We start from the raw sequence: 24,014 nt of genomic DNA, 5'->3' as shown, positions 1-24,014 counted from the left end.
TAAAGTTAAAAAGACACAATAAAACCAAAACACAGGTCCTTTTGGCTCTCATTGTGCATTATGTTTTAATTACCTAATTGATCCTATTAATTTCTTAGCTGAACCAACTTACAGTACAGTTAAAGTCTCCATTTCCCTGGTCTTTGATGATTTAAAAAGAATAACAAACAAACATGACTTAAAAAATACAAGAAAGCAAGCAATAGATTATTACAAAGCTGACTTAATATAAATACTTCTCAGAATCCCAAGCAGCAGAAACAAACAAGTAAAGAAACTGGGCTATGTGATTATAAAACTGTGATAAGGATTCTGTAGAAAGTGGTATAAAAGTGACCAAAAACTATTTTGGTTGTCTGGGCCTGAGTCATCAGAGTCTCCTTGTCATATCACACAACAACAACCCATAGGATATGCCAAATGCCTATGAACTAGTATTTCAGTAAAACTTGTCACATGTCTCCAATAAAAGTAGTACTATTGTAGTTGTAGTGGGACTCTCTAGTGTCACTCTGGATGCATATACTGTACCATCTTCATTTCTCCTCTACTATTGAAAGTGAAAAAGTGGTACTGAATAGTTCCAAGATGAAGATGGCTGACCAAAAACTACTGGAGGAGAGCCAAAGAGACTCTGCCATTGTTGAGCACAATACTGTATCTGATCTGCAACCACAACACACAGACTCATATTAGACCACAATAGAAATATACAGTATGCATACATTTAAGAGTGATTGTACTGTATCTAGCTACAGGTTACAGGCTACAGGTGGGTCAAACGTTTTCAGCTGTTTGTTTCCTTGCTTGTGGTATCATGTTTCTCTTGTGGATGTGACAGAATGATTTGTGGCTAAATAAACAAAGATTTATTTAAAAAAATTGAGAATGTATGCAAAGGAAATGAGGAAAAATTCCACTGTGCAAACTTGGTATAGACTTAACCTAAAAGAGTCAGAACTGTAATTGCTTTCAAATGTACTTGCAATAAAAATGTACTTTAGGGAGTGAATACTTATGCTTTCAATCGATTTTAGTTTTTTTTTTCTTAAAAAGTGTTTTGCCCATAACAATGTTCAGTTTGAACACTGATGTTTAGATCAATTTTAAAAAATGTGTACACTTCATTTGGACTAGCTTCTCATACTGAAAATACAGTGCAAACCAGAGAAACAAATCTGTTCTAATTAGGAGTGTAGGAATCAACTACAAAATTATCATCCTATCAATGCATAAAGCACTCTTCACAACATAAACAGCCATATTTGATATCAGAGCTGGATGTTTAAACATCCTCTGCGATCAATTAATATTAATGCAGTAATCTGCATTATCACATCCTGTTTCCTTTCCTAAAACTAAACTGCACAGCAACTATTTTCAAGGAGAGACAAAAAAATAAGCAATGACATGTCCCTATAAATCACGCCATTGTTATTTCTGTGCCAAATAACAATAAAACCTAAGAAATCATACAAATTCTTATTTTAAATTTAAAATCTTTATGATGTAAAAATAAAACAATGTACAGTATTTTGGTCTTTTCTGACTCTTTCAAGGACATCAAGAATAAATAAAGAGGCTTCTTAAAAGGCTTTTCTTTGTGATTTTCAATGCCATCTCAGGGAAAAATATGAATGGTTTATTTATTTACTGTGCTGACCAAAAACAAAAAGAATATTGTAATAATGTAACGCATATGGCCGACAGGTACTGTGTAAGAGCCGGCTTACCAGAGCGGTGACGTCACCGCCCTTCCCTGTAATAGCAAGACCACAGCCCCTGGGCTGTAGATAGCTCTCTCTTTAGCTCACCGGGCTGGGTACCTGTTGAGTGACGCGGGAGTCCCAGGTTCGAGCCCCCGACAGTGCGGGGCTGACCTAATTCGGCAAGGGCGCCCACCTGAACCCCGTTGCGTTACAACAATAATAAACTTTATTTTAAATAGCGCCTTTAAAGGTAGCTTCTCAAAGCACTTTACAGGATGACGATAACAATAAATAAGCATAGTATAACAATAAATAAGGAGAATAAGACATAATAATAAGATAAGATAGATAAGATAAGACACAATTACAATATATAGAGGAGACTGTGGATGGTGGTACTAAGAAGAGCAGAGGGGTGAAGAATGGAACCAGTTAAGTAAAGACTTTTCTGAAGAAGAGGGTTTTGAGTCTGGATTTGAAAGAGTTAAGAGAAGGTGACTCTCTGATATCCTTGGGCAAAGAGTTCCAGAGCTTGGGGACAGGAGAAGGCCCTGTCACCCATACAATGTAGACGGGCTTGGGGGACAGTAAGGAGGGCAGAATTTGAAGAGCGGAGGTTGCGAGGTGGGGAGTAGGGCAATAATAGTTCAGACAGGTAGTGAGGTGCCAAGCCATTCAGGGCCTTATAGGTGAGCATGAGGATTTTAAAGTCTACACGGAATTTGACCGGAAGCCAGTGCAAGGACTCCAGGACGGGAGTAATGTGAACACTTGCACTAGACCTGGTCAGGATTCTGGCTGCTGAATGTTGGACATACTGCAGTTTGTTCAGAGTAGATTTTGATAACACTGCGAGTAGAGCATTACAGTAGTCAATTCGAGAGAATACAAATGTGTTGATCAGTTTTTCAGCCACAGTTAATGATAGCATAGGGAGTAGTCTTGTGATATTTCTAAGGTGAAAAAAAGATGTTTTGACAGTATGCTGCACATGTGGGTCGAATGTTAAGCCAGAATCGAATATAACCCCAAGGTTTTTCAATTTTGATTGAAGCTCAAGTACAGAGCCATCTACAGTTTGTCGATTAAGGCTATAAAGGCTGTTACACAAATGAAATTAAAAAAACATACAGTCCTAAATATTCATAATATTCAAGCTATCACTGATCACTGGAGGAAATATAAAACTGAGATCTGTCTATCCCCTTTAGACTTAGAATCACGTACCCCAATGATTTATAGATGCTGGATCAAGAAAAGAAACTCATTATGCTTTCTACTTACATCACCACCTTCCTAATAGCACCTCAGGACATTTTGCGTTAACGTTGTGCTACGTCCACAAGTAAAAAAGGCATGGTACTGTACATCTAAATTGCCACAAAGGTTTTTGGATTTTTAAAGTATATAATATGAGAAATAAATGTGCAAATTCCCATGACATTGCCAACTTTCATTCTCTAACAACACTTGCTTGCACCATTCATCGCTTGTGTGTCACATGACCTTTTGTCATTCTTAGTATTTTGCTTTCTCTCAGGACCCTAGATCTTTAAGTGGTCTTCTTTCAGGGAAGGCTGAGCAAATCCTTTAGATGTTTCCCGGTCTCTTCACTCAGAAAAAAACATTTTTATTATTCATAGAAAGTCATTTACACTGGCAATGGTATATTCATTATGAGTCACTTCACAATGCCCTTCCTCAATCTCTTCATTACCTCACTTTTTCTTTACATTTCACTGGGCACTTACTCTCTTCATTTATGCTTTATCTTCTCTAGGCATACAGTTCTTAATACAACAGTGAAGCCCAGGTCTCCCTTCCTCTTGAACAAATCACCAGACAGAGAGTTGCCAACTTACTCTATGGTGCCTGTGTGCTATTTTTCTCATTTTCTCTGAACTAATTCTCTTCTTACATCACTGCACTTCTCTTCAGTACTCTTAATACTGCAATTTAATCACTATACCGTTCTTCACACTCTCACTTTCAAGTTCTCCTAAATTCTCTCTCTGTTCTTGTCTACCTCTCATTCTTAAATAATACTTATTTTTAATGCTTTACTTCTGGCTGATCCTGTTTGGCCAGGAACACTTCTCTATAACAAATCCTGGCATCTCTGACACCATAGAAGCTTGTTTAATTTGACGTTCTTTGAGAGTTTCTGTGTTTACCAGATTGGTCCATTGTGTTGTACTGTATTTTATTGTATTGTATTGAAGGTAGAGGAAACAATCGACAAATAAGATTATTACACACTTATTTGCCTGGTAAAGATGCTTCTAGACCAGGTTTAACAATGCGAGCATTGTGTCTTCTACTTCCCTTCTTTCTCTATATGCTGACTGCATGAGGTCAATAAGGTGTATTCTTCATAATGTCTTGCTGCTTCACTATTGTCTCCAGATTTTTCATTGGGAGAAATGTGGGAAAAAGTCGCTTTGCATCTGTTCATTTCACTTGGCCTGGCAGTTTTTGGATTGGAAATTATAAAAGATTTCCTTCACAGAGAGGGAATGATCGGTAAATTTAAGGGTATCTGAAAAAGCAGAATACAATTTTCACATAGCTGATCAACACAAGATGACAGAACTCTTCCACACAAATTATCTGGGCTTGCACTTTTATCACTTTTACTTAAATTAATTCTCCTGAACTACTGATGTTACTTCAGTTGTCTAGATTTCTACTCTGTGTTCTGTGGTAAGAAGATACACTGTTATCATGCAAAGCAATGCCCTTTCTCCAGGTACTAATGCCTCCAATCAGTCATTTCCTCACATATCCTAGAATATAAATCAGTGCAGTTGTGACTCATTATGTAGCAAATTCCAATTACCAAGCAGCCATGACTTAAGTCCCTACTGTTGTGCCTATTGGATCTATGCCTCATCACATTGCACTACCATTTACGTTGACTTCTGTTGTTTTGATCAAAAGCACATTTGTAATTTGGGATAACACAATGTGTCTGCTGATTTAAACCATCACAAGTCCCCTTGAACACTGAACTTGAATGCACACGTCACACCTTCTGAAATATTTCAAAAGCACCTGCTGTTTCTGGACTGTAATTGAAAGGAAGAGTCTAAAACAGAAAAATAAACCACTGGTTAGGGGACTTTCTTTATCTTATCTCACAAAGATCTTACCTGAATGCTTCAATGAGCCTCTCAACCTTCTGGGCCTCTCCTTGCACCCGGATATGTGCCTGAAACTTCCTAAGAGCTTCATCCAGCTCCATCCCAGAAAAATCCATCTCATCCACCACACAGCTGTAGATGAGAGTGAGAAAAGGTAATGGTCAATGACAAGGGCTTAGAGGAAGTAGCTAGTCAAATCCTGTCTTCTGACTTTCTTTCATTTCCACTTTTCATAAGAGAAAGAAGTTATCAGAAAGTTGTTTATTCCTTGTAAGGCATATGCAGCAAGGGTCATGGCAACCTAAGGCTTATCCGTAGAAAACAAAAGATGCATAGAGGGAACAGACACTGGATAGCCTGCCATTACATTGCAGGACACACACAAATTAGAGAACCCAAATTAACCTAGCTGGCATATATACAGAAAGAGAAAGCTTTGAAGTAGATGGAAGAAAACAAGCAAATCACACAGGAGGTGCCTCTGGCCAGAACTGAACTTTGGTCCCAAAAGCTGCATGTCAGCAGCCGTAAACCTACAAACCACTATGATTAATGTGCAATTTTTGTCCCGATCGTTACTCCTCCTCTTAAGGGCGCTCCAGCCCTTCCTCGTTCTGTCCCATTCCCCACACCTGTTCCTTATTCCAGCCCCTCTTTAGTTCCACCTTTAAAGCCAGACGCAGGCGATTGCTAAGGGCTTCTCATTGATTTCCGTGTCGTGAGAGCCCGGGGTCCTGCCGCGTCTGGCTCCGTTATGGTTTTAGTTTCCTGGTCCTGATTCCCTGCTCCGCCGGTCCTGACCCGGTTCTGGTTTTAACTACGGATGGATCCCCTGGTCTTGGACTAAGCCTCCCATCTTGGATTCCCCCTCTGGATTTACCCTTGGATTGTTCGCCCTGGATTCACTCCCCCCGGACACTAGCACTGCATGGACACGCCCCCCTGTCTCCTGACCGACTCCTGCATGATATTTTTCCCTATTGTTTCTTCACCTTTTGGATCGTGTCGCCTGCATAGGGCCCGGAAAGAACTGCTCCTGACAATTTTAGTAGTTTATTAAAAAAGTAATGTATTAAAATGCAAGATCAGTCTAATTAATAAGTGCTGCATATTACAATGTAAGACTGAAACCTGAAAAAATGTAATGCTTGGCATTGTACTGTACATTAATCATTTTTCCTTACTTTGTATTGATGGGGAGCTTTGTAAACCAGAGAATTCCTCGATTTGTTTAGCTACCCGTGTTCATATGTTACATTTCCAATCAGGTCATCAGAAAGCAAGTCTTAATTTTACATTCATATTTGTAAATGTATTTGAGTAGCAAGCACTATTATTAGCCTTCAACACCTGAAGAAGGCTCCACAGCCGAAACGTTGTGTTCTCTTTCTTCTTTTTTTCAGCATGGAATAAACCTTTTACTTGTTCCTTTGAAGCACTATTATATGCCTTTTACCCCTTAATTTACTTTTTTCCTACAATATAATATGCACTCAGAAAGAGAGTAGGCCATTCCTACACTACATCAAACAAACTTCATTCCACTGGTTATTGTCGGCTGCCCTGCAATGGACAGGTGTCCAATCCAAGGTGTATCCTACCTTGCACCCAGTGTTTCAATGGACAGGCAATAGTTGCAATAGGCAATAATTTTTGTCCATTCAAGGTTTATGTTGTGATTCCCAAAACAGCAGGAGTGATAATAGGCCAAAATCCTCAAACAAAGGCAGTCTACCATCAAAGAGATAAAGGAAAGAATGTAAAGTTTCACAAATCAATTTATCAGCACAAGTTACAAGATATAAATAAAGAGACATCTTTCAGTGTCACTCGTGTGTTGAGATAAACAGAGAAATAAAACAGATGTGCTAAATGAGGCACATTTGAGAACTGCAGCTGTACTGTAAGCGAGAGCTGTTCTCCAGCTAAACTGCTCGAAGCACTGTTCCCTGAATAGACTTTATATGTGGAGCCAAGGGACCCAGGGAAGATAGGTATATTAGGCAAGCACTGACCTGTAACATAGCTCAGAGACTGACTATTAAACCATCATTGAAAAATAAATGGACACACATTCTTAGAAGAACAAGAAATAAGCTTTATCGAGCCATGACATCCTCTTTAAAGGCATGTCCACAGGCCACCACATACAAAGCAATAATCTAAATATAGAAATTGTAAAGGCGGTTACATTGTTACATTAGAATGTAGAATTACATTGATTACCCCTTTTATGGCTATAACATAACATAAAAAACAAGTATACCAGCATTAATAGGCAGCCAGGAGCATAGCTGTTATTCTTGGAGAGACACAAAAATGTATGCATGAAGCCTCAAGGCATATGCAGTTGACAACTACTGTATAATTTGGAGATCGTCACTCGACCAACATACAGTACTCTGTTTCAGGATTGTTTTAGCAGTGTTTCAGTTTAGTTGGTGTAGGCAGTAATGGTCAGTAAGTAAAGTATACTGTGCTCAAAGAAAACAAGCCAGTAGCAAGATGAAACAATGAGTGCAAGAAACTGTTGGATACTGTGGGAAAAAATGGCTGTCTAAAACTCATGCCAAACTGGGAAAGCAGGCACCCTCTGGAACCGATAAGTCTGTGACTGATGTTAAACCTTTGTTTATATACAGAACTGGAGACTTTGAAGCAGAAAGCTAGTAATTGATCAAAGAAATTGCACTGGAAAGACTCCTTGAGAAATCTTGTTTTACGTGTTGTTATCTAAGAATGAATGGATAACTCATAGCCCCTGCTCTTTCTTTTACATCTGTCAGACCCATAATGAAAACGAAAACAGATACCAATATACAGTATGCAATATATGCCAGGGACCTGTGCAATACATTTACATCTATATTTATATCTATATCTATATTGAAATCTATATTTATATTCATATGTGTGATACGATTTTTCTGTGTACTGTTCTGTTCTAGTCTGTTCTTTGTGTGTCCGGACTGTGAGTAACTCTTGTATTGTATTGTATGTATTGTACTATTATTATATAATTTGTTACACTGTGGCTGTGTTGTCTGTGTTAAGCTGCTGTTGCACTGCAATTTCCCTCACAGGATCAATAAAGTATCTATCTATCACATAAAATAATTTGCATAATAGGTGCCACAGTAGCTACTGATATTTTTCATACTGGCTGATTAGCTTCCTCATTGGTATTTTGGGCAGGTACACACATTCATTAATTTAGGCCATATTCACAATACATGTCCTATTTGAAATACATAGAAGACATTAATAAGAAACTTTAAAGAAACAAACAATATACCACATTTGTCCAAGAATTGATAAAGTAGCCATCTGGCAGTACAGCCATTGGTGGGCAAGTCCTTCCTTTCTGTAAAATTTACAAACGTAAACACTGAATGAGCGTCCTGATAAATTAACATACTGTACTTTTCCACAGATACTGTAGTCAGCTATCCTGAATCAAAAGTTTCTTTCTCATTATGAATACTGTAGGTATGTTATAATATACAGAATACATGTCGTATCTTAATCAACTAACATGGTTTGGACTAACTAAAATTAGTTTGAATATTTTTTTAGAAATACTGCTTAAAGCTTATTTTTTGCTTGATCATAAAAAGGTGTCATCTTTACAGCTCAAAGGCTTTGGAGTATTAATGGGCTTTAAGATCCAGAAATGTGATGACTCTGCTAGTAGGGGTGCAAGATTTCTAATTTTGCATACCTAAACAATCAAGGGTTAGTTTGCTGTTTTGCTGTGACCCATGGCCTGTACATTGCAGTGTCTGGGATCATAACCTATTGAGAAGTTTGTCATGAAATAAGAAACCACAAAAAAATCTACAGATCAATTGGAAATGATAAGGCATCATTAGGAAGCCTCCAATCACATGTTTTCCTGAATTTAGAAAAATATATCAGGGGATATTGTTTCTGATCAATACATGTAATATACAGTAGTTTATGTTAGACTCACATGTAACCATTCACATGATTTGCTAAAAGAATTTTAACACATTGCAAATTGTATTAATTACTTCTGAACAGATATTTTTTCCTCCCATGTCCTTGATACCTCCAAGTGGACACTGCACAAATCCCTAAAAATTGAAAAGTCTGATGTTTAGCAACCTTGCTGCTAATGCTAGAGGTGATATTAAGAGAATTAGAAAACTGATAAGCTTGTTGAAACAACTGATTAATCGGTACGAGTGAGCATTTGTTTGTTTTTTTCAGGAATGAGACACTCCTTTCAACATTTTCAAAATATACTGTACAGCTTTTCCCTGGATTTTCAACATCTTAGCACCTGGTCTAGGAATTGAAATGGTCATAAGCTGTTTAATGTAAGGAAAGAGTTAAATTGCTTTATACAGTAGTTGGGTATGGGCAGGGACTTCCTGAGTGCAGGAGAGTGTGTGCTATGTGCAGTGACCTATTTCAGTGCATTAGAGATTTTCATGCTGCAATGCACTGAGTACAGAAAATTATTTGTATGAACAGATCTTTTATTACCCTGAGAGTCTGTCATCCATCCTATCAATAGACTAAAGAAAATGTGTTTGTTATTTTGGTTGGACCAAGTGGATGAGTTATTTCTATCTATAGCTACTTCAACTAACTTTCAAATCTGTTGATTTTGTCTCTTAAACATTCGATCTACTTTCATAGTGGTATTCCTATCATTTTGCTAGATGCAACTTTTCACATCAAGATATCAGAACTACTGTATGTAAGTATGCTGGTTACTAAATAATAATATTATTTAATAATAAATTAGAAAATAAATAATGAAAACATTTTATATCTTTTAAATACAGTACACATTTGAAATGCTGTATGTACAGTATTTTCTTATTATTTTCAAAGAAACAGCCAAATAATTTTAACTCTTAATTCTTGAACACCAAATTACCTCAATTTACTACTGTAACTTTCTGGAATTTAATACATTTTTTCAAAATAAACGATTGAATTTAAAGTTAAATAAATTGAATTAATGTAATTCAGACATGACTTTTTCTATTTAATTGTATTATTATTTTTTGGATGGTTTGTCACTGAAATTGTCAATAGTTTCTCTTCTAGTTGAGTATCATCAATACTTGACTATTTCTTTTTTACAACCTTTGTAACTTATAAGGAAAATAAAGGCCTGTTCACACACTCAACAGATAGAGCTTTGTCAGAGCCATTTGTCTTTTAGGAAGGGTAGAAAAGGCAGCAAGTTTCTTTGTGTCTTACATGTGAGCTTGTAGAAGCTGGAGGAGTGCACCTCTCACTGACACCAGTACATGTTCACAGTTGATGGCACAGGAGTCACTGATGTTGTCCAGAAAAACCCATGCAAACTAAAGCCAAAAAAAAAACAGTGGTGCCAAGACAATTCCATGTTGTCACTTGGGGAATAAACAATAAAGCACCTTAATGTGAGTTAAGGTCCAGGCTCTGGCTGAAGATGACTTTTCTGTGAGCATCAACTTGAATGAATGGCTTTACTGATTAATCCAGCAGGATGCCTCCATTAGATGGGTTAAAACATAATATTTAATCAAAACTAAGGTATAAACTTACTAAGAGCCAGGTTGAATGGATTATTTTTTCAATTGATGGATAATTATGTTTCCTGTGTTTTGGTTTAATGTACATTTAAAACAGTGAAGATAATTAACTTCCCTTTTCTGTAGACACATACTGAATAATCCTTTTAAAAAGTGACAGGAGACCATTAAGTTTCCTCGTTGACAAATATCACATTAGTAGCGGCCTGCTATCCTGAAAAATTAATATATCCATAAGAAGTAAAGAAGATCATTCTTCCAAGAAAAAAAAATGTGAAAGCAAAAACAGTAAGCAAGTTTAATGCCCCAAATGAATAAATAAAACAACCTAAATATTTTATTGTGTGTTGAATATGAAGTAAACTTGTTGTGAAAAGCAAAAATTGAAACACAGACAAAAAAACTCATAAAGTGTACAAAAATGGACTCCTTTCCATGTCATACATGATTAGACATTTGATGTGATTTTTTAAAATCTGATTCATGTAGCCAGAATCTATGGAATCACTTTAGTGCCACAGAGAATAAATATTATTTGCTTACAAGATGGTTTACAAGATGTATACAAAACAAAAACTTTTTGCATTTGTATGAGAAAGTATTGCATTTAAACAAGATACGTTTTGCATTTATATGAGAAAGTATTGCATTTAAATGAGGTATTTCTTATATGAGATAACATTGCATTGAAATGCAATGATTAATTTGTGAACAATATTGCCTACTATATTCATATCTTGCATTATACAGTATATACAGTACAACAGAAGAATATCGTCACTTTTCACTTCTCTTTGTGCAAAATAATTCTAAGCTTGTAAGATCATCCCAATCTTACAAACAAGACTGCTATTAAACTCCCAAAAACCAACTAACACCATGGAAGCCCTTTATACCCCTAAACATTACCTATATCAATCACAACATGAGCATGTGAAATTAACCACCATCAGTAATCACATCAAGTATCAACTATTTATCCATTTAAAAGGCCTTAATGGCCTCTAGTGGCAGGTCAGTTGATAAACAGACCCCTTAAAGTCCAGCCTGCCACAAGTGCTTAACTACAGTGGCTATGAAAATTATTCATCCCCCACCAGACTTTTTTTTACATGTTTTTGTGTTTCAATATGGAATCATAATCTAAACTGGGAATTTTTGCTCTTGTGTGACAGAAAACACTCCTTACCATCTCAGTGAAAACAAAATTCAACAGATCTTCCTAAATTAGTTGTAAAAATATAAATAATATTATTTATTAAATAGAATTTTGTCCATTCTTGTTTGCAAAATTGCTCATTCTCGGGTGGGATGGAATAGCAATTTTCACCTCCTGTGACAGATTCTTGATTGGATTGAGGTTCGGCTTTGACTGGGCCACTCCAGAACATTGACTTTTTTAAACTACTGTAGCGTGCTTTGGCTGTATGTTTTGGGTCATTGTCCCACTGGAAGATGAATCTTCTCCCAAGTCCCATGTCTCTGCAGATAGCAGCAGGATTTCTCTGTACATTGCTGCATTCATTTTTCCTTCTGTCTTCACTAGTCTTCCAGGCCCTGATGCAATACATTTTCTCCATAGCATGATACTACCATTAGAATTCTTTACAGTAGGGATGGTGTTCTCAGGATGATATTCACTGTTATGCTTGTGGCACATATAGCGCTTACCATTGAGGCCAAAAAGATCAATTTTGGTCTTGTCAAAGCATAGAGCCTTCTTCCACTTGGTCTCAGAGTTTCCCACATGCCTTCTGAAAAAATGTAATCAAGATTTGATGTGAGTTTTTGTGAACTCCCCCATGAAGCCCAAATTTGTAAGGCACCCAGACAATTGTCATTTGCACAGTTTCTACCATTTCAGCTATGAAAGACTGTTATTCTTTTAGAGTTGTTAAAGGCATCTTAAAGGCCTCCCTGACTAGTGCTCTTCTTGCCTGGATACTCAGTTTTGGAGGAAACCCTGTTCTTCACAGTTTCACAGTTGTGCCATATAAACTGCAACTCTTTATAATTACTTTACTGTGCTTTGGGGGGTACGTAATGCCATGGAATTCCCCCGATTGTTGCTTTAAAATAACCCAATCCCAGATTTACTTTGAAAGTTCCTTTTCAAAAAAGACATTTGGTTGCACCAAAGCCTATTAACTGTAGCTGTGTAGGTCACAGTAAAGGGGGTGAATACTTATGCAATCACATTTATTTGTGTTAAACAGTAAAACATGAAAAAGACCATGGAGGATGAATACTTTTGATAGCCACTCTAAATAATAAGTAAAATGAAATAGGATCAAAGATATAATAAAAGCCCTCAAAGCCCTGAAAAACAGATGTGCAACATGTAAAAAAAAGAATATTACATAATTGTTCACTTTAATTCCTCCAGCTCCTAATAGATTTCAAATTTGTTTTTGTTTTTTTCTTCTCTAATCAGAACTCTCAGAGATTCACTTTTTAAAGGTAAAGGTGGACAAAGTAACCTTGAAAGTACTTTTCCTAATATCGCCTTCCCTTTTGTGCATTGCTAAAGCTCACACAGCACACTGTGTAATTTCTTAGAGGCAATCGCAGTCTTTTTTTCAGTTTAATCAGGTGGTTTATATTCACCACCAAAAGTCTGAAACATTGTGTATTATCTTGGAAGTGAAAGAAAACGATGCCAGCGGGGCAAAGTGAAAATTTCCAGATGAGGCTTTAAAAAAAGGACTACTATATGTCTTAAACAATATCTACATATTTTTACACCTTAATATTTAAAATATAATTGCAATGATAATATTTACTATTTTCAAGAAGAGTTTCCTCTAAGATGGACATTACACAGTATATTTAATGCCGTGCATACTCTTAAAAGGAAAGAAAGTGTTGTTAATTGACTTAAGCTCAGCATTTAACATCATCATACCCATAAAACATGCTACCAAGCTCAGAACTCTGGTTCTAGATACCACCCTCTGTAGCTGGATCCTAGACTTCCTAGGCAGACCCCAAACTGTCAGAATTGGCAACCTCACCTCCAACACTCTCACCCCACTGCTTTACTCCCAGTTCTCCCACAACTGTACTGCCAAGTTCACCAAAAACACCATCATCAAGTATGCTGACAATACCACAGTCGTGGGCCTGATCACTGACAACGATGAGACTGCCAACATCCTATGTCTCAACATTGGCAAAACCAAAGAGCTGATCCTTGACTTCAGGAGACAAGGAAAAGTCCACTCCCCCATCTACATTGAAGGAACTGCGGTGTAGATGGTGAATAACTTCAAATTCCTAGGTGCTCACATCTCTAAGGACCTCACATGGTCACTAACACCCCCAGTCTCATCAAGAAGGCACAACAGGGGCTGTACTTCCTGAGAAGGCTGAAGAAAATACACCTGCATACATGGATCTTCACCAGCTTCTACAGATGTATGGTAGAGAGCATACTAACCAGCTGCATCACAGTCTAGTACAACATCTGCACCACATCCGACCATAAGGCACTACAGCGGGTGGTCAAAACTGCCCAAGACAACATCGGCAGTGACTTACCATCCATCGAAGAAATCTACAACACCAGGAGTCTGAAAAAAGCCACTAAAATTATGTCTGATCCCACTCACCCCAGTTATAGCTTGTTTGTCCCCCTACCATCTGGTAGAAGGTTCCTGTCACTCCAGTCGCACACAACAAGACTCCAAAATAGTTTCTTCCCCAGAGCCGTCAAGCTGGTGATGCCCCCACTCCCTTCCATCATACTATGATCTCTCCTCACTTCTTCCTGTACCCACAATGACTGTACTCCTACACCACTTCATACAAGACAACTGAATGTAAGCCAAAATTATACTTAAAACTGTACTAGTTGTACTCTTCAATAATCACTGTTTTATTTTTGCACTGTTCACTGTATTGCTTTTGCACTGTTTTTTTTCCTGTTTGTATACTTTTCTCTGTTTGTGTATTTGCAGTTTTTGACAATTTTGCACTTGCACCATACTGTTGTTTACACTGTTATTGTTATTGTATTTCTGTCTATTGTTTTGTCTGCTGTTCTACATATATATTGCACCTGAGAGACTAATGATAAACACTTTTCACTATACTATTGCACCTGTGTAAGTATGATGACAAATAAAGTAATACACACTGGGTAAATGTCCCCATCTTTAAAAAAATACAGTCAATATAAAGGAGTTATCACAGAGTAAAAATCGGTGTAAGGGAGTATTTTGACTTTACGTTTGCATAGAATTGTCAGTATCTCCATATGGATTGGAGCCTTTTTCTTTAAGTAGGCAATTACCACACCATTCAAAGGTGAAATGTGGAATTGTGAGACATGGCTAACAAGTCTTTAGACTGAGAAGTGAGGGGAGGGGCAAAGAACAGGGTAAGAAGAGACAATGCATCTTTACACCTGGCATCTGCATGCAGCCAGTTCATTAATTAGCCCAAAACCTCTGGCTCTGCCAAAACTCAAAACATCCACCTCACCCTCATAATGAGTTTGGAGACAAGGTTAGAAAAGGTCTTCACAAGCCCCAGTCAGAGGACTCAGACAACAGACAGACACTGGACACATGAGAGAACTTGGATACCAGAAAGAGCAGTAGAGGAAGACTCAAGAATCATCTTCCCCACACACCACCTGATACAGGACTCTGAGCAAACAGGGTACAGGGGAACATACAGTACATGTAAGGGACAACTTTGCTTGGAACATTAGAAACTGAAGAGGATGCCTAAGAACATTGAAAGACTTCACAGGGTTTCTTGAATATGGCAGAAGGAGGCATGTCAAGTCACTGACCAGAGCTGTTTTTGGAGAAGAGCACTGTAGGACTGCTGCTTTGGGAGAGTGGGTTTTGGTAACAGGGTCCCATGGCATTTTTGTGCTGATCTCAGTGTGTGCCCCTTGTGGATAATTTGTACCATGTTCTTTGTGTCAGTAGGCAGAAATAGATATTGTAACTGCTACATTGGTTGCCTGTAATAAAAAAGGGCTATGATGTAGGATACCTGTTATGTGCACTGGTGGTTCTGGGAGAAAATGTTGGGGGGGGGGGAATCTTATAATTGCTAGATGGCATATTCAGCTACAAAGTTTAAAATCAGGTCCTGCATTTAAGGGCCGCCAACCACGACAGAGTCATAGTGTTAAGGGAAGTTAAAAATTATTATTTGAAAAAGGGAAAGATTTCATATTTGGCTTTTTGACTTTCTATTTCTACCATTTGAGCACTTCACTTAGGGGTTTCATGCTGTTAGAAAAATGAATTTCTTCATAAGAATATATAGATTCTTTTTTCATATGCTGATTGATATTTCAACATTCTTAAAAGCACTTTGAGGAACTCTTCAATCCGGTGGACAAGCCCTCCTTTCAAGAGGCAATGCAGGAAGTTTCTGATGGGACCAGGTTCATTGCTGTGGTTGAAGTCACTGCAGCGATTAAATAGATCAGTAATGCTAGGACTGCAGTGGTGAATGAGATATGGCTGGAAACGCTGGGGACACTGTACATTGTTGGGGTGTTGTGGTTGCATGCCTCTTGTAAAGTGGGGACAGTGCCTCTGGATTGGCAGATTGGGGGGCTGGTCCCCTGTTATGTTCAGTTTTTTTTTACTCCCCCCCCCCCGTGCGGGGTCCATTTTTGGAGGTGGGTGTGTCCCTAAATTGGCTCTCTTTATTGGGGACATAACATATTATATACATTACATATATGTTACATATTTTTAACAAGGGGGACTCAAGGGTACTGTATATTCCACCAACAGAGGGTCACACTCCTCAGCCTCCTTGGGACAGCCTATGCCACAGTGCTAGAATGGAGACTATCCAATAATCAAGTCTCAGATACAGAAGAAATAATATGGATTCTGTACTAGCTGTGGAACAGTAGACCAACTCTTTGTCTTCACATGTATATTTGAGGAGATATGGGAGATTGCCACCACTGTCTACACGTTTTGTGGTCTTGGAGAAGGCTTACAACTGTATACCCAGTTGTATTTTGTGGGAAGTGCTGCGGGAATATGGGGTGCCGGAGCAACTTCTGTTAGCCATCTGGTCCATATGTTTGCAGAGTGAGAATCATATTCACATTCACGGCATTAAGTCGGTGGGTGTTGGACTCTGCCAAGGGTGCGTCTCATCTCCTCTCTTGTTTGTAATTTTTCATGGACAGGATATCAAGGTGCAGCCAAGCTTTGGAGTGTATCCAGTCTGGAGATATGAGAGTTGCATCTCTGCTCTTTGCACTCTGTAGAGGTTTGCAATCGAGTGTGATACAGTTGGAATGAGGGTCTGCACCTCTCTGAGGTAATGGTTCTCTCCCAGAAAGGAGTGCCTTCTTTCTTTAGTTGAGAGAGGAACAGCTGCCCCAAGTGGAGGAGCTTAAATACCTGAGGGTCTTGTTCACAAGTGACTGTAGAGGGGATCGTGGGATTGACCAGCAGATTGGTGCAGTAGCTACAGTAATGCAGATGTTGTACCGAACCATGGTAGTGAAGCGGGAGCTGAGTTTTCAGATACAACTCTTGGTTTTCTGGTCGATCTACATCCCCATTCTTACCTATAATTACAAGCTTTGGGTATTGACTGAAAGGTGCTTGGCCACTTTAGGCATTTCAGGCATCTGGTGAGGATGGTGAGGATGCACCTTGGCACCTACTGCTGGGAGTGTACTAAGCACAGCCCAATGGGAAGAGACTCCAGGGTAGACCCAGGACACGCTGGAGGGATTATATCCCTCAGCCGGCCTGAGAGTGCCCGGGAATCTATTGCTTAGACTTGCTGAGGAAAGGGGAGTCGGGTCTGCCCTGCTGAGCCTGTTTCCACCGCAACCCTCACTAGGAGTAAGCAGTGAGAAAATAGATGGATGGAAGGATAACAGCCTATCCTGGCACTTTAAACTTCATGTGGGTATGTCTGTTTGTTTTTTTCACCTTCCAGCTAACTTCCATTTTTCTCCTTAATACATCACCAACACCAGGTAACACACATACTGTACATTAAAATCAGATTAATAAACCTTGGCCACAGAATGACTGCCATTACTCCTGTCAGCAATTGGGTGTGTGATATTTTTATGGTAGCACAAGTAATTTACTGCAATCAGAATTGCAATGGATTATGAATCAAATAAGAATTGTGAATGCAAATTAATAAAAAGTGATGGCTGCAACAGTATTTCATGATAATGAAATTACCATGGAAGTAAACCCTATTTATAATACTGAAAAACACCCATAAAACCAACACTAACATCCACCTCTTTGTCCAATGTTTTATTTATAAATCCAAAAAATTTTGACTTGTAGCCCATGTTTTAAACTTCTTGCTGACAATTCAATGTGGATATAAGGAGTAGCATGATATTTTTTTTTAATTTCCCTTTATTTGCAATTTCACTTATTAACTGTTAAAATGTAATTCCCAGCTGAATCTCATTAAAAACGTGTACTCATGTTAAAAGGAGCAGAATGTGGTGCGAGGCACAGTGACTGACCTGTTGTCATGGTAGCAACATGAATCCTTGATGTGAACACAGAGCTGGTGAGGATTCTTTGAGATCTGAACTGGAGAAACTATAGTGAATGCTTATCAAAGTAGTAACGACTAATTAAATGCTGTCACTGCAGTTCAGATGCCAATTCTAATGTTTGATACATTTTTAGTACTTCATAATAAAACATTTGCTTGAAATCTGTCAGCTGAAAAAAAATGGTAAATTTTAATACCCATCCATAAAACCAAAAACTGATGGATAATCTAGAGTACTCTAAGCAAGCAATGCATGTTGTTTTATTTATTGCAGTCTATAAGAATGTCAACAAAATGTGAACGTAAAGTCCAAAATAAAAGAACAGTTAAACTGCAGTCAGTTAAAAAAGGCTTGAATAGCAATCAACAATAAGGGCTGAAAATATCTTTTGTTTAGTAAGATATTGCTATATTATCATTATTGATGTTGCTATTACAGCAACTTTTACAGACATAGTATTCAAATATATGAAATGTTAACATTTAAACTGTTTGGCACATAGCTTAATATATTTTGAAGTGCACAATTAATTGTGACCCTGATTGAAAATCACTCCTCTTCAAGCTGCATGTAATAGCCCTTCTGACAAGAGTAGGGTTAGCATTTTAAAGTAAATTGCTTTATTTCTGTGTGAATGACTACATTTTGTCAGAATACAGAATACTCAACGGGATAGAACCTAAATGTCAGAGAATTTATAATACAGTTCTTGAATTTACTTTGACATGTGACTGTTAAACTGGATGTACCTTGGTCACAATTGATGTACCTGTCCCTTAACATAATGATGTCACAAACTCTTTACGGTGATAAGAACACATAAGAAGCCATGGATCTCTGATGGTTTTTGTACTGTCCCTTTGGGCTTTCATTTAACAAAATATTACTGTATGTATGGCCAGCAGCCATATCACCCATATCATATCACCATATCACAACTAGCAACCCACTGCAGCTAAGCAGGTGTGAGCCTGGTCAGTACCTGGATAGGAGACGTCCTGGGGAAATCTAAGGTTGCTGCTGGATGAGGTGTTAGTGGAGCCAGCAGGGGGTTCTCACCCTGCGGTCTGTATGGATCCTAATGCCTCAGTATAGTGATGGGACACTATACTGTTGCAATGCTCCATGGGAAGCGAAGGGCATGACAAGGCACAGAAAGGCGTCATGACCATCCACTGAAACCAAGGAAGTCTCCAGTCGTGACGATTACTCGTACCTCTGGAACCAGGCTTCTGAGGTCGAGAGATTGGGACTGCCCCAGTGTAACGGCTTTTCCACATCAAGTTCAACCGTCATCCACGGACAACCTACCATCACTGTATTTACGGGTGTACTGTAAATGTGCCAGTGCTGAAGTGGTCGGCACTGCTGTCTTGCAGCACTGGAGCCCTAGGTTCAATTCTGGACTTGGGATTCTATGTACCGGCATTTGTATTTTCTGCCTGTGTTTACATGGCTTTCCTCTGGGTGCTCCACTTTCTTCCTACAGTGCAAAAATATGCTAGTACGTTAATTGGTTTCTGGGAAAATTGACCCTGGTGTGAGTATACTTGTGGTTTTGTGTGCCCTGTGATGGACTGGCACCAGGATGTAACCTGTTTTGTGCCCTTTGCTTGCTGGCATAGGTTCTAGCTCCACTTGGGCATGAACTGGGCCTGAATTGGATGAAGTATTTAGAAAATGGATGGATTTCTCATTTGTATCTGCCAAAGCTCTCTCCTTGAAAAGAGGACTGCAAATGGATTGATTATTGTCTTTATAAGTCCTTTGAAAGGGTAACCTTAGAAAGAGAATACATTAAATCAACTAATCATATCCATGGCACTTTGTTGGGTCACAACTGTGTCACACAAGACCGTTAGAGTTTAAAACTATACAAAGAAAATATAAAACGCCTTAAATATGATAACACCTCACTGTTTTTCTAGTTACAGTCTTTAAATATTATCAGCTTTATGAAAATGGCTCCTTTTCAGCTCTGTATAATCGATATATCCTCAAGAATATATTAATCATTCATTAAATGTAGTTGTGATCTAGAACCTGAATATGACATTTTGGAGGTCAAGTTGTGCCAATGACTAGTTGATACCAAAATCTTGTAGCAGTGGGGCTGAACGTTTAAAGTGTCTTCAGAAAATCAGTGGGGTGTAGTACTTTGGAGGTGGCAAGACGTAGGGGAGGGCCTGGATTGAAAACGAAATCAGAGTATACTCAGACTTTGTTCTTCTGACTTTTGTTATGACCTGATTTTCCCTCATGCTCTTATTTAAGAAAGTTTCAAACAACATATACAATATGGACTGTTCTTCCCAGTAGGTCGGCACATACTATGTCTTTGAAAGAGTTGTCTTGAGCAAAATTCCTCAATCATATTAATCACAATAAATAACAGTAACAGGGCACAGTGCTAACCGTGAAGGGCTCTCAAGAATCACTCACAAAGCTGCAGTCTGTCCATTTCAGGGCTGATTAGCCCGAGCTGCTCAATGTCCCAATGTGTCTTTAATAACAAGATGCTGGCTACTAACGAAGTGGAAAGACTGAGGTCTCGGAACCTTCTGTGTTATTCTCTGAGGGTGTTGCCAATCCAGAGAAAGCTTCTGTGACATTTCTGTACTTACAAGCAATTTACTGGCACTCCCATACACAGACAGTTGTCAAACCCCCATGTTGCCTTTTTTTCTCTTTCAAGGCTTGGAAGCCATAATGCCACTGAAGCTATCTAAAAAAAAGTTACCATTGAAGGAGAAGGTCTTGTTACATATCACACATGTAGGCGGATATTTCAAAGAGCTCTCACTTGTAGCTACATGGTTTCTTCTTCACTACTTCCTTTGCATGGTGCCTCCTCTGCATTATTCTTTTTTTAATCAAAACTGCTAACTTGATAGCTTGTGCAGTCACGCATCTTTTCATATTAGACATTTCCTATTACCATTGCTGCTGTGTGGTAATTACACACGGTGACAGTACATCTTAATGGAAGAGTGTACTGCCAGATTCAAAGAGGTTTTAATACAGAGGTGTCATTCTTCTGAAATTAATTTTGCCTTGCCTCAGTTTACTTAATCTTTCACATAAATCTTGGACTGTTTCTGTCCACTCAATGCTGCACTTTGGATTTGTTTTCAGAGTTGCTTCTTTCAAGTCTTATTCTAGACTTACTATATAAAACATAAAAATAAACAAATTGATAACATTTATTAGTATTATTTTAGTATTACATATTAAATATTTTCAGTATTACAACAGCAAAAAGAGCAGTAAATGGAAATTAAATATGCATATATAAAATCATGGGAATACAGTAGCTACTGTAATGCATTAAATAAATATTTCACTCAGATGTTTACCAATGAACAAACTGATAGGGAGCCGCAGGGTGGCCAAAGATAAAGCACTATATTAAATAATATTAGGATAGATGAAGCAGAAGTGTTATGGTTATTAGAACCACATGAATTTAAGAAATCCACTCAGTTCGGTATTATACTTAATTGACTTTTGTAAAAACTCATTGAATTCTGCATTGATATCCATCCATAAAAGGAAAGACAAAACCAAACAAAATAAATCTAGTCCAATAAGTTTAAATTTTATTATTGTTATACACTACCTCATATTTGTCACATTCCACCTGGCTGTGTGTGGGAGAATTTGGCTTCTCCACCCTTTAAGTCATTGCCCTTTTCTCTTTATTACCTTAAATGTTCTACTGAGAGAGCCAAGCAACAAAAGTCACAGCATTAAAGATGTTCCTACTGTAGTATTAAAACATGAAATTCTGGAGACAGTAAGCCTGTTCTGTATGTTCCTTCCATTCTTGAAGTGAATGAAGTGACATTAGAGAACATTATACATGCTAGTCTTCCAAGCTGTTTTTTTTTCTCTGGTATTTTAATATCTTGTGTAATTTGCCAGTAGTGAGCACACCCCAAAGAAAAAATGTGAAGCTATGTGTTAATTTGTGGAGTTATATTCATTATCATTCTCTAATTATGAGATTGCAAACCCTTACAGTATACAGTATCTAGTAGAAACCTTATTTTTAAACAAATAATGATGAAATCATCTCATTTTTGTATCTGGATTAAGTCATACTCTTGGGGTCATCTTGTGTACTGTATTTCTGTTTTAAAGAGAGGCAAATGTACCAAGAATCATAAATAATAATCGCTGTCTGGGTTGTTCATAAAATATATTCATGTTTCTTGTGTTCTATACTCAGAGCTTTTCCTACTCCTGGAGAAGGCACTTTATTTTTTGATGGGGATGAGAAAGCTTAGAATGTCTAAGACCGAGATACTGCAGCAAAGCAAAAAAAAAAACTTTTGAATATTCAATGTTTGGATGTAGTTAAAAGGAAGCTATGATTCATAACACGTTTTTTTTAGAGAACTGAGAACTCTCCTTCATTATTACTGTACTCACTCTAGAACATCTCTGTTGAATTGTTTCTTGCTGTTGCCCAGGAATTCGCCAATCATTTGGCGGCTCAGCCCTTTCCTCTGTAATAGGAAGTGTGCCACACCAATGGGAGTGTCCGGAATAAAGCCCCGAGAGATGAGGAACTGAATTCCTTTGTCCGGGTTCCTGTGAACAAAAGAAATGAAAATGAATTAGGCATATGCTGCCTTTTAATTTCTTTTTCAAAGTAGTTATAGTATACTTTAGTATTGTTAACTGAACTAAATAAAGCATTTATTCATAAAAGCAGAACTTTTGCCTAAAGAAAATGTATCTCCTAAGCACTAAAAGTCTTTTAAATATTCATAAACATTCATTTTAAAATGCATAAATTCACAGAAGGACATTTTAAGTCAAAAGCATTAAGACATGTACAGTGCAATACTGTTCAGTATTATATTAACAGATATACTGGTCAATCCATTAAACACTAGGTTTAAACGTCTGTCCATCCATTCATTTTCTAATAGCTTTATCAAATATAGGCTCACTGGGATGTGTATTCAACTCAAAACAATAAAATACTCGGATCATATTGAATGAAATATGTCAGACAACAGGTACAATATTACAGTAGTGTACTATACAGTATATACTACAGTGCAAAAGACTTAGGCATTGAAAACAATCATCAGTTACCATATATGTATGCTATGACTATCAACAATTTATTTATGACCACTACTATGTGTTCTATTTGTTTCGTAAACTTATCAGCAATTAATACATTATTTGAGATGACAAAAAAATCAAGCTTGTGATTTAGTTATCTTTAACTGACAATAATCAGAATGCATGAAAAATATATGAACTCAAGGTATACAGTAACTGTACTTAGGCAAGCAATTTGTAATGATGCAGTGGTTATTCCATCAGATTCATCTGTCAAATCTAATTAACTCATTGCCATTAACATCATTTCTTCCTTTTTGCACTTCTATTAATAAATGGTTATTTGTGATTATTTTGGAGTTACCGTATGTTTGAACTACAGAATAAAGATCCCACAGGATTAACTGAATTTCCTAAATGGATGTTGGCCATAGAAGTATATCCATGCATAAAAAGTGAAAAACATTAAGTGAATTAACAGGACAATGCAAAGTCTTTGAGACTTCTGCATAGCAGTATACAGTATAAAGAATATGCTATACAATTTACTACATTCTGTATATTCTGTGCATGAAAAGAAAGTACTTACTGTATAAGAGTCTTAATCCACAGTAATAAAAAAATGACAAAATCTTATTTGTACCAGTTACACTGAAAATGTTTTGCATATACTGTACATATCAGAGATACAATTAGAAATTGATTATGCTTATAATGATTTGTTATCAACTTGGTTGATCAACAAGAGATCTACTCGTTATAGTCTACTTGTGCACTGTGTAATAGTCATAGTGATGCATACTTTATGTGTTTCGGATTTTGTCTAATTTCTCTGGTAAATGTTCCTCTGCACTTGGCTCTGAATTCTACATGCCACATGCCATCCCAAACCATCTCATAACTGTTTACAATTTAAATTGAACAAAAATCTGTTTTTATGTGTGCAGTATGAGAACCTGTCGTCCTGCAGAAAATGAAGTGAAGT

The 24,014-nt window shown here is 37.6% G+C and overlaps 1 protein-coding gene across 2 annotated transcripts in view; it reads right to left on the bottom strand.

Annotated features, from left to right (window-relative positions):
* Nucleotides 1-24,014, bottom strand: part of iqsec3b (IQ motif and Sec7 domain ArfGEF 3b) — a 229,543-nt gene that overhangs the window by 55,415 nt on the left and 150,114 nt on the right. For both annotated transcript variants that reach the window (XM_015353122.2, XM_015353123.2), the window contains exons 5-6: nucleotides 22,382-22,543; nucleotides 4,862-4,984 (exon numbers count right to left, since the gene is read on the bottom strand). In XM_015353122.2, the coding sequence (XP_015208608.2) occupies nucleotides 4,862-4,984; nucleotides 22,382-22,543 (285 nt within the window). The remainder of the gene's footprint in view (nucleotides 1-4,861; nucleotides 4,985-22,381; nucleotides 22,544-24,014) is intronic.

The sequence above is a fragment of the Lepisosteus oculatus genome, chromosome 7 (genome assembly GCF_040954835.1).
Source record: "Lepisosteus oculatus isolate fLepOcu1 chromosome 7, fLepOcu1.hap2, whole genome shotgun sequence".
Taxonomy (NCBI): domain Eukaryota; kingdom Metazoa; phylum Chordata; class Actinopteri; order Semionotiformes; family Lepisosteidae; genus Lepisosteus; species Lepisosteus oculatus.
The sequence above is the reverse complement of the archived record's forward strand: the minus strand, read 5'-3'. Positions and strand labels throughout refer to the sequence as shown.